General features: G+C 38.3%; 1 protein-coding gene across 2 annotated transcripts; it reads right to left on the bottom strand.

The window, feature by feature from the left end:
- Positions 1–4,821: 4,821 nt before the first annotated feature.
- rasl11a (RAS-like, family 11, member A) lies at positions 4,822–11,607 on the bottom strand. 2 transcript variants are annotated; one of them, XM_066714878.1, is made up of 5 exons: positions 11,282–11,607; positions 11,012–11,138; positions 9,296–9,352; positions 8,589–8,671; positions 4,822–6,863 (listed from the first exon to the last, which is right to left on the bottom strand). In XM_066714878.1, exons 2-5 carry the CDS (start codon positions 11,130–11,132, stop codon positions 6,396–6,398), a joined length of 729 nt encoding a protein of 242 aa, XP_066570975.1. In that variant the 5' UTR covers positions 11,133–11,138; positions 11,282–11,607; the 3' UTR covers positions 4,822–6,395. The 2 variants fall into 2 exon arrangements, with proteins under 2 accessions (XP_066570975.1, XP_066570974.1); XM_066714877.1 differs by having other exon boundaries at positions 11,012–11,604.
- Positions 11,608–12,028: the final 421 nt, after the last annotated feature.

Raw genomic sequence — 12,028 nt, 5'->3', positions numbered from 1 at the left:
GCACTGTGGGAAAAACGCTTGCCTCCGTTGTTGGGAATTCTAGCCGGCTGGGAAAGGAGATCATGAAATTAAACAGTGCCAGCGTCCACAGGAAATACTTCTACCGCAAATAAACACATGCACTTTGACAGTCCTGTTTGTTTAACTTGGAGAACCAGCAAGAGGCAGTTTAGTGATATCATGGCACAAAACAGGCAGATATACATATTCTAGGCAGAAGGCATAGAGAATAGGAAGAGAGGGGTGCTTTTTTCTGTATATTGCATATAATACATGTCTTAAATTTCATATGTGCCAATAAAAGATAGAAGAGATATTGGTCTTTTATTAACATTACAGCTTAGGGTGAAATGAAGAACACTTGGAATTTTTCCATTCAAATTATTTTTCATTAGTTGACTTTGCAAATGTGGAGGGCTGCAAACAGCTGCTGCACCAGTGACCCAGGCGTTAAGCACTAGTCTACTTTGTTTAACAGTGTCAGTGAATTTCACATTTGATGGGTCATTGGTTTCTTGAGGGCCCAAAACTGTTCATGTGTATGGACATGTGTAGACTGCTTTCTAACACCACTCCTTCAATTAACTTTTCCATCCTTTGACACTAAAACGAAATATTTCTCAATTCATGGATTGCTTGTGCAGTACAACTCTTGGGAGGAAACTCTTCCACCAATCAGTAGTTGCACTTTGTTTTGCCCAATAGTTCATAGTATCAAATTATCATCAAATGAGCTGCGATCCCATTCTATTTGAATCCCAACAATTCTGTTATTCCCAGATGTGTAAACAGGAGATTTAGTAAATTTAGTAAAGGCCCAAAATCTTTTCATTGTTCATTGTGATGCATGATCCTCAGGAAGGTGACTTGTGAGTGAAGGATTTGTTTGTCAAAAATGATTATGACCCTTAACACAGTGCTTGACTAAATTAGATGAGAAAAAGAAAGTCAGATAGAAAAACAATCTGTGCTAAAATTGATGGGCTGGTCTTCACCCCACTTCAATGTAACGGTCTGGTGTTTTGATGAGAACAATTTGTAGTTAAAGGCTAGCAAAACATAATCTGCATTGGACTGAGTCTGTTCCAAGTCAATGTTTCCATGCACATCAATAATCCTGTCTTTCTTAGTTGCATTTAAGAAAGAATTCCAGATAGCACCATGCTTGTGAACACCAGTGCATATGGGAAGTGTTGTTAACAGGATTAGGACATTCAAAGTGGAAGGCAAAAAAGTACTCTTTTTCAAGGCAGATCCCAGCCTAGAATTTGTAAATCCTCTTCAGCTCAAGTCTTAACCCTAGGGATTTAGTTTTGAACGCAGTCCAAGACAAAATCCAGTCACACTTCCTGTAAATCTGATAACACACAAAAAAGCACAGAGAGCAAGGACTTGAAAAGGCATTTCACTTGAAGCAGCTTTTCCGTGTTCACAAGATTTTCAAAACACAGCCAAATTAGTGTGTTTAAGTCAGTCCCTCCCTTTGAGGAATGATGGCCTGAAAATTAGGTTAGTGCAGTCCAAAAGTATTGTTGTTCCTTCTAAGAAAAGGAAGACATTCGCTCATGACTGATATTTCCAGCATAGATTCTACAATGTCATCCCTAGACATAAACAAAGAATGCAATTTGTTCTAAAAACAAAAGGTTTCAAAAGACAGGATTTGTGCTAGTGGTTTACAGAAACTAATGAAAACAGCCCTTGAAACATACACATATGCAGAATTGATATATGCATATGTACGTACAGTGGGGGAAAAAAGTATTTGATCCCCTGCTGATTTTGTACGTTTGCCCACTGACAAAGAAATGATCAGTCTATAATTTTAATGGTAGGTGTATTTTAACAGTGAGAGACAGAATAACAACAAAAAAATCCAGAAAAACGCATTTCAAAAAAGTTATACATTGATTTGCATGTTAATGAGGGAAGTAAGTATTTGACCCCTTCGACTTAGTACTTGGTGGCAAAACCCTTGTTGGCAATCACAGAGGTCAGACGTTTCTTGTAGTTGGCCACCAGGTTTGCACACATCTCAGGAGGGATTTTGTCCCACTCCTCTTTGCAGATCCTCTCCAAGTCATTAAGGTTTCGAGGCTGACGTTTGGCAACTCGAACCTTCAGCTCCCTCCACAGATTTTCTATGGGATCAAGGTCTGGAGACTGGCTAGGCCACTCCAGGACCTTAATGTGCTTCTTCTTGAGCCACTCCTTTGTTGCCTTGGCTGTGTGTTTTGGGTCATTGTCATGCTGGAATACCCATCCACGACCCATTTTCAATGCCCTGGCTGAGGGAAGGAGGTTCTCACCCAAGATTTGACGGTACATGGCCCCGTCCATCGTCCCTTTGATGCGGTGCAGTTGTCCTGTCCCCTTAGCAGAAAAACACCCCCAAAGCATAATGTTTCCACCTCCATGTTTGACGGTGGGGATGGTGTTCTTGGGGTCATTCCTCCTCCTCCAAACACGGCGAGTTGAGTTGATGCCAAAGAGCTCGATTTTGGTCTCATCTGACCACAACACTTTCACCCAGTTCTCCTCTGAATCATTCAGATGTTCATTGGCAAACTTCAGACAGGCCTGTACATGTGCTTCCTTGAGCAGGGGGACCTTGCGGGCACTGCAGGAATTCAGTCCTTCACGGCGTAGTGTGTTACCAATTGTTTTCTTGGTGACTATGGTCCCAGCTGCCTTGAGATCATTAACAAGATCCTCCCGTGTAGTTCTGGGCTGATTCCTCACCGTTCTCATGATCATTGAAACTCCACGAGGTGAGATCTTGCATGGAGCCCCAGACCGAGGGAGACTGACAGTTATTTTGTGTTTCTTCCATTTGCGAATAATCGCACCAACTGTTGTCACCTTCTCACCAAGCTGCTTGGCGATGGTCTTGTAGCCCATTCCAGCCTTGTGTAGGTCTACAATCTTGTCCCTGACATCCTTGGACAGCTCTTTGGTCTTGGCCATGGTGGAGAGTTTTGAATCTGATTGATTGATTGCTTCTGTGGACAGGTGTCTTTCATACAGGTAATGAGCTGAGATTAGGAGCACTCCCTTTAAGAGAGTGCTCCTAATCTCAGCTCGTTACCTGTATAAAAGACACCTGGGAGCCAGAAATCTTGCTGATTGATAGGGGATCAAATACTTATTTCCCTCATTAACATGCAAATCAATGTATAACTTTTTTGAAATGTGTTTTTCTGGATTTTTTTGTTGTTATTCTGTCTCTCACTGTTAAAATACACCTACCATTCAAATTATAGACTGATCATTTCTTTGTCAGTGGGCAAACGTACAAAATCAGCAGGGGATCAAATACTTTTTTCCCTCAATGTATGTATGCATATGTATGTATAGACATTTATTGAATGTGTGTATATGTGTCTGTGTTTTTTAAAGAGAGAAAAAAAATCCCCTTCTAGACTTTCTATTACACATGTCTACAAGTATAGTACAGTACCTCATCTTCTTCTGTGGCACAATCAGCATCAATGCAACCTTACTGAAGCACCCCTCTGCCCAAATTATTATTAACTGATTTGTATTAAGCCCATATAGTAAGAAGGTCGTCATGCTACGAATCATATAAATCTACATTCCTATCGATCAGGAATTCCCAGACTGGTCCTGGAGGACCCCCTGCCCTGCTGGTTTTTGTTCCAGCTATTAATTACGCAATTGAGTTTTATATTGCAGTTAGTTTAATTAAGGATTCAATTAAGCAATTCAGTTCTCAGTTGGAGAAAAAAAAAAACAGGACAGGGAGTCCTCCAGGACTGGTTTGGGAATCCTTGCTATAGCTATATCCCCATGTGCTTATCTTTTTATAGCTGCATGTGTCATGTCTCCCTATACTGAAACACAGTAAGTAATTGTATTTCATCCAGGCTTTGTACTTGTGTTTTGAAGGTAGCGATTAGGTCTCTATTAAAAAATCTGCACTGGGTGTATAACATTTGAACATGAATCAAGAGCATCTTAGGACAGGTTGCTTTTGATGGTATTTAAACGTGATGAATGGAAAAACATATTTCCTGGTCTATGTTTATGGAAATCCTGTTTCTGTTAGCTTACCTGAAGGAGATAGATGTCTACCATATGCTGCAGCCTTTGAGTTTCAAATCAAAAGAAACATTTGTATGTGTGGGGTTGTGTATGTGTGTGATTTTATCATTCCTTTACCTATTTTTTTATAACAAGTCAAGTAAATACACTGAAACACACTTAGTCCACTGGGAACACTGTGTTGGCCATGGCTTTTCCACCAATTATGTTGAAGACAGGAAATAAAACCTCTCCCAAAAAACAAAAGGAGGGTTGAGTTAACTAACCATTCTACAGTCACCGTCTAGGGTGAGTTTGTGATAAGGCAGGCAGTGTAGTCAAACTCGGCTGCTTCAGAAGATAAAAATAGGGACTGTCTACAGAGATGAAAGCAAACTGATTGAATTGGATCTTTAGCTAGGCTTCATTTTAAACAGAGGCAATACATACCAAAATGCTGACATTTGTCCCTGCAAATTAAAAAGCTAACAAACAGCAGGGGGGGGAAACACTCACATTGTGCATATGGTACTTAATGTGATCGGAGAAATGACAGAAAAAGCATATTAACCAAGTGACAAATATCCTTCACTGTAATGAAATGACTGTGTTCCTTAAAAAAAAGTAATAATAATTAGATTACAGCATATGCATTTTTATGTTATTCCATGTATTACTTGCTTCCATCCTTTTTTGTATGTTCTTTTCAATGCTCTGTTGCTTGTTGGCAATTATTTTCAGTCATATCTGGGTTTAAGAAGGATTTCAGAGATCTGCTCACCCCCAAATGATTAAACAGCTTTATTCACTCCCCAGTATTCTCAATTGTTTCACATCCCATTTAGCTTGTGGATTTTGTCTATACTGAAAATATAACCAGGTATAAAACATTCACTTTAATCTGTTGCCTTCATTTCTAAAACCTGCTAAGACATCCACTCACTTTGAGTTAGTTATATGCTAGTGGCGCAAAGGACTACAACAATTTCATAGAAGGAAAAAAGGAATTCCCGTCTATGTCCACTGTATTTCATAGGAATGCTCTTATATCTGTGAAACACGTTCCAACGTCCTTGAAAAGGAAGGAAAAATCTGGGGGTTGATATCATGCTACTGCCTCCTACTACTGCAGTAAATTAAAACACTGATAGTAAGTGAAGGGAGTTTATGAGCACTAAACACTAAAGACTCCTATTTTCAGACAAGAAAAACACAGTAAAATGTCACAAACCAAAGCCAACTAACCGAAATGCAAAAGGCCTGCCACATGACACATTCTGTAACCCCGCATTTTTTACTGTTTTACTAAAACGTTTTCAGGCATCAATCCTTTTTTTCCTGTCAAAAATAAATGGAGTGTATATTTCCAAAATGTATGTCTGTGGACATAATCTTGTGTACATTACACAGGGTAGTGAATAGTGGCAAAATTGGACATGTTTTGGATATACATAACAACTTTATATATACTATGCAGACAGTAAAAACTTACATCAAAAACTGGCTTTCTTAAGTAGTATAAATGGGAAAAAGAAATACAAGATTATTTATCAGGTTTTGGGAACACAGCCCAATTTTAAAACCTGTAATTACTCATTGTAGATGTTTGCTGGCTTTGCAAAGCTAACTCTGGTATTTTAGTGGCATAGTCTTTTTCATTCCTCTTAAGGTTTTAATTACAACATCAATTTATTCCATTATTTCAATGGCCATTGGTCATTTAAAAATACCCATCAAACCTGCACAGCTGCTTCTCTCCAGTACCAGGCTTGGTTAGTACTCTTCTAGTGATATTACCATGCTGTACTTATTTGACACTTTTTAAAAGCATATCCCACTACAAACATGTATTATAATAAACCAAATAATGTGCTGTTCATTCCACTGTTTCATAGAAATCCAAAAAGGAATCTACACCAGTGATCTAATTGATATAAGTTAATTATTGTAATATGAGTGTGTTTCCTGATAGTTTAAAAGGAATACATTTTTTGCAGGGGCCATTCCAACTTCTGCGAATCTATGGCAAACAGACTATCATCTGCAGTTTCCCTTGTCTTTCAAGGAACATACTGGAAAGAGTTAATGCAGGTTCTTCGTGGAAACAGGACCTTGTTTAGTGTGGACACAACAAATAATCCTTTATGAAATCAGTTCTGAGATTTGTAAAGAACTAGAACAAGTTGCTGGCCTGACACAAGATCAACAAGGTTTGGAGAGTGTCTCTGATATCCTTCCCATTCTCTGATGACTTGGCCAGAAAATATACTTGCTGGTCTTCGATTCATCGATGGCCTGGCCAGTTGGAATCAGAAGCTGCCTCTGTCCTCCCGGCTTTGGAGGGATGTTGGTTATAGAGTGGTGGCTGATTTCACCTTGGAGGAAAGCACCTGCTTGAAACGACGCTTGAGGTCTTGCATGTTGGGAGACTTAGGTCTGACCAGGTGGAGCCCTCTTCTCTTCTCACCATTGCTGCTGCCCAGAGCCCGGCTGACATCCTGGCAGAGGTGGAGGAAGGCGTTCTGCACTCCCTCGTGGTTCTCCCTGGCAGATGCCTCAAAGTATACCCCCCCAAGCTCTTGGGCCAGTGCCTCGCCCTCACTGGTCGGCACCTGGCGAGCCCTGAGCAGGTCACTCTTGTTTCCCACCAGGATGACTGGAATGTTCCCACGGGGGTGGATCTTGCGGACATGTTGGTAGAGAGGCTGGATGGTCCTGTAGCTGCTGTCATCAGTGATGGAGAAGACAAGCACGTAACCATCTGCCCAGTAGATGGAGCGGTTAATCTGCTCTTGACAGTATAGACCCTCTGCATCATCCTGCAAAAGAGAAATATGGACAACAAAATGGAAAATGTCAGTTCAATTTGATGAGATACTCCTTATTTTACATAATTGTATATATTTTTTGTGTGTACAAAACCACGTCATATTATATGTTTATAAAACTTAAAGCCAAACACAGTGGGCTTTGCCAGGTTTACCAATAATTCTTCCACCCTGGTAGCATAAATATAGGTGCATAGAGCCAAGTGACCAGATTCTTCTTGGATTGTCTCATCTCCATTTCGTGATCTGTCACATATAAAGAGTTTTATGATGTTTATAAGTCACCCTGGGTTAAGAGTCCTGGTTAATAATAATATTTATTTTATATATATATATATATATATATATATATATATATATATATATATATCATATATCTAAAATGATTACACAGATTATCCCCTTAAGATACCACAGTATTTAACAGATCAGTCACAGCTGTTCAACATAAGATACAGTTTAGCACAATTTTAAGTGCTCAAACCAAAGGGGTAGTTCCAATACCGCAAACATTTCAAGAATTTTACAATCAAAACGAGGCAACACTTTTCTCATGAAATTGGATTTTATTAAAAGAGCCTGACAAGACATTAAAAAGTTTTGCTTGTGTTTAGTCCTTAGCCACGAGGCATTAAGTACTCAGTGATCCATCTTCCATCATGGGAAAAAGATACAAATCGAAGACATTGAAGTTAATATGAAATCAAATGCTTTTGTGAAACACTTCTATGGTGCTTGTCCACAACATCTATTAATTTCAGTGCAGGACTTTAAACAGGATAAGCACAATGAGGAGATTATTTGTTGTTGTTTTTCTTTTTTCCACAGAGATCAGGTTAACAGTACAGCACTCCATCTTTATTTTTAATGGTACATGAAGCGTTTACAACCGTGGCATCTGAAGAAAGTTCTTGTGCGGCATTGGTGAAACCAAAGAACAAAATGAAAAAAATTGAAATTATAAGTAGCTTTCTGATAATGAACAAAAACAAAAAATATATATTTTAGTTCTTCTGTAAATCCATGAATCCATTAAAAAACATCCAAATTAAATATGTCAATCAAAACCTGGATATTCAGGCAGCTTTGAAAAGTCCATTAGTATGGTCTCTAGTATTGTAACAGTTTCAATGTTTATAGTCTTTATTCTTATATGACAAGTTTATATCACCTTTGTTTTCCTGTTCTTTTTTGTTTATTTACTGTAATTAATGATTTATTACTATTACAACTATAACATCTTTCTATAAAAGAATGGACACACCCACACCTGTGTTATGTACAAATTCTACCACAGTACTTCTGCACCCATGGTATAAATATCAGCCTTATGCCTGGATATCTATATCAGATCTGGCATGATGAACAAGGAAAATCTACACAATATGTGTGCGTTTGTGTGTGCTTTCTTCTCACAGTTTTATTGTATCCATTTCCAATTTGCTCCTTTAAGTATGGCAGTGATTTATTTTCCACTATAGTTATGTCTACCTTTGCAGTACTTTGATTCATCCAGTAGATTATTTACTTGACAGACCTTTGGCTGCACCAGAATATTCCTTAAAACATTTATCAATTCATTAGAATAGAGACTTTGCAAAGGAAAGGAATGTAAGCTCATATTGTAAGATATGTCTTTCCCTGTAATACTGGTTGGTTTGAACTCTCTGTAGCTTTTACTGTGATGTGAAAAAGCATCTTCTAAAATGACCTTACCTGGAGAGCAACGCATGGAGTGTCCTGGACTTGCAAAGATACCTGCTCCCCGTCTATGCTTATTTTTCTGGAATAGAGGGCCCCTAGGATGAAAGCAAGTGCAGATGATGTATATCCTCATTAAATAGCTATTAACATACACAATTGTTAATTCCTTAGTATCATTTTCATAGGTGGTGTGAATCTATAACAGACATTCCTCTCTTCTCTTCCTAACTGAATTTGTATCTGCTCTCTCTTTTCCATTACTTGCTGCCAGGATTATATAAATACTGTGATATTTGTTTCTCACTTAACATCAGAAATCCACTCAGTCCTGCTGATTCTTTTAACTTGATAGCCATCTTCCATTTCTGTATGGACTGTCTGCCTGGGAACTGTGAGCTTCTTGATAATTTACAGGCCTTACATTAATGCTTGACCTGAATTGTGTGTTTGTACTATTTTTCTACAATTTTAGTTTATTAGCAATCCAATTCCAGTCCCATAATTTAACTGGAGGGTGTTTGAGTGGAGAAGAAAATACACATCTGAACAAAGTATCAAAGGTCTTCTTAGTCTATTACAAATCATTGCTTCTTAATATGGGTCTTACTGAAAATAATATATATATATATATATATATATATATATATATATATATATATATATATATATATATATATATATATATATATATATCCTTTTTTTCAAGAGAAGGGGCTCACCTGTATTAGCTTCATAGTCTCCAATGAACCTCTTTGTTAGAAACCTCACTATTAAAGCTGAAAAAGACACATACAGAATATCTCAATCAACATTGTCAAAACATTTAAACAAACAAACAAAAAAGACATTCTCAGCCAGCATAAACTATTTTGACAGTCTTGGCTTATTGTGTACTAATTATGCAAATTCAACAAAAATAGTCACAATGTGCATACAGAATTTTGAAAATACATGTCCTTTCTGCAGGCATAATTAATAGGTATGACCATCGTACTCATGAATGTATCATATTGTATCACTGAATGATCAATTTCAACTCAGACTATAACATTTTCCCTCCATATCCATCTGTTTAAACCATAATTGCAAATTGACTTCCTCTTCTTGCACTATATTAGAAAGCAAACCGCAAGGGGATTGATTTTTTTCTTTTTAGTCTTTTTGTTATCAGACATTAATCAGGCGACAGACCGTTGATGAGGTGCAGTGAGCCAAAGTGCAAAGCAGTAAACTGTGCAACTGTTTCAATCACATGATGCTTCTCAGTGCTCAAGCCATAGTTATGCATTACCAACAACACAAGTGATTATTGTGAGGATACTTCATCCTTAAACACAATGCATTTAAGTCAGTATTTTCTGTTGGTGGGGGTTTGAATAAAAGCACAACTTCAGACTGCTCTGTCGCATCTGCTCAACAGATTTAGGGATTTTTGCTAAAGTGGCTACACTGCATTTTTAAAATTACTCATATGTCGCCCCCTGATGGCCTAGCAGGCATTTTAATGTAATGGGAGGGGGGATAAAAGCTACAACCATCATCAAGAAGGAATAGCTGATATTCATACGAGAATCAAAACCGATTAATTTAGCTTTTAAAGTGGCTGTGAAACCTTCTCTTGTATTTCAGCTATGTTATACAGAGTGCTCTGCAAGAATGATTAGGACATTATATGGCCCTACAATGGGGCCAATGATTTACCTTTGAACAGGTACCCCCAATTATTTATATGTTATATAAATAAATATAGACAAACATCTTTCATGTTACCATTAAAACACACACAATACATAAGGCCCGCTGTATTTTTGATTGAACAATATTTCTTAAAGATACAGAAGCGTCACAAATAAGAGGAGTTAGGAAAGTGAGGACTTTCTGTTTAAAGCGTTGATATAGGTAAAAAAAAAATGAATGAAAGACAACATGCTTAATTATGCACAGTATTGCCATTGCTCATTAGGTTTGTGTAGTTTTTTCCCCGACAAATCGAGAGACAACTTATGATTTAACAAAACAAAACACAAAATCCACTTGAACAACCAGCAAATTACATAAAAGCACAAAGACATGTTCGTAAATTAATGAGTGACTAATTGCAAAAGCAGCTTAGCATATGTGGGGTGTTACCTTTTGGAGAAACTTCAAAATATTGCACTGCTTTTTTTCTGACAGAAGTTGCTGCAGTTCAGGTATCTTTTTCCGCTACGATTTAATTACCCACTTAAAATTATATTTGCAATAGCCAAGCAGGAAGGAAATGCTCTAGTTGCTGTTTTGGATCTGCAATTGTGTTCAGGACGAATTATCTAACCTTGAGAACTCTGGTATTTATAAGTGGATTGGAAATGCAACTGTCCAGATGTTTCTGGGTGTTCACCCAGATGTTTCTGGGTCTTTCACACTATCATCAAAGTGGATGTGACTAGACTTACCTGTTTTACCAACATGGCTTGCTCCCAGAACAACAATCTTGACGGTCTTGTTGGGGACACAGTCTAAGACAGGATACTCCGGTATGGGGACTAGCAGAAAGTTGCTAGAGTAGCTGGTCATTGTTTTCTGATGATGGACGAGAAGACGCATTTATAAACTGCGGCTTGACTCTTTATCTTTTTAATGTTGTCCGAAAATAACCCTCCGTATCTCCTGGTGCTTCCAAAACCAACTACTAGGACTTCATTTTGGCTGGTCCGCACCCTTACCGTTATGAACACAGGCTCCCAGAACAATCTGAAACAAACAAACAAAAGTGTCCACACAAGTCCAGCTGCTGCATGGAAAACAAGGCAGGGCGCAAATCAAGTGACCTCTCACTTAGTTAGATAGACGATGAACGCCAAAAATGATCCCGACCCAAAACACGCACGCCAGGTCGGTGTCCAGCAACCCTTGAAAAGCAGCCCTGTCTCTGTGCGTTAACGCGGCTCCAGTGAGTAACACGCTGCCTCGGTCAATGCAAACGCTAGAGCACAGGGTCCTGAGGGCGGGATGCAACCCTGTGCTTGAGCGTTGAGAGGGCATGTCTTATTTAACCATGTGTTGGCTTCCCCTGCCATCTCCGACTAGTGCCTCATGATGATTGATGCCAAATGATGCGTTTTGTTCATACTGGATGCAGTTATGTACATTAATAGTTACCTGAAATACATTATTTTAAATGTGTAATTCACTCTGCAGTTGTGTTCTGGGATGGGTATCAAAGACTATTGAAGGGTAAACTCCAGGATTACAGGATCATGTTGAGATCACTTGAGTTTTGTAGTAAGTACATTTCCTGTTAGTCTAATTCCGTTTAAGATATTTACACCTTCTGCATTGAACCATTTCATGCATGTATCCGCTAATTTTATTAGTGTTGTTAACATTATTCCACTATCAATATCTCATATTTCAGCTTTGTGTTGTTGTTCTTGTTGCTTTTAGGTTTGTTTTCAGCTAAGTTGTTCAAA

The sequence above is a fragment of the Amia ocellicauda genome, chromosome 10, assembly GCF_036373705.1.
Source record: "Amia ocellicauda isolate fAmiCal2 chromosome 10, fAmiCal2.hap1, whole genome shotgun sequence".
Lineage (NCBI taxonomy): Eukaryota > Metazoa > Chordata > Actinopteri > Amiiformes > Amiidae > Amia > Amia ocellicauda.
This window is presented reverse-complemented; position numbering and strand designations above follow the sequence as displayed.

Bases quoted from the DNA above. Each gene is read 5' to 3' on its own strand.
- rasl11a (XM_066714877.1), bottom strand. From the start codon at position 11,162: ATGCGTCTTCTCGTCCATCATCAGAAAACAATGACCAGCTACTCTAGC. The intron at 8,672-9,295 runs GTGAGCCCCTTC...CTTTCATCCTAG, and splicing joins AGACTATGAAGCTAATACAG to GGGCCCTCTATTCCAGAAAA. The intron at 6,864-8,588 runs GTAAGGTCATTT...TCTCTTTTGCAG, and splicing joins CTCCATGCGTTGCTCTCCAG to GATGATGCAGAGGGTCTATA.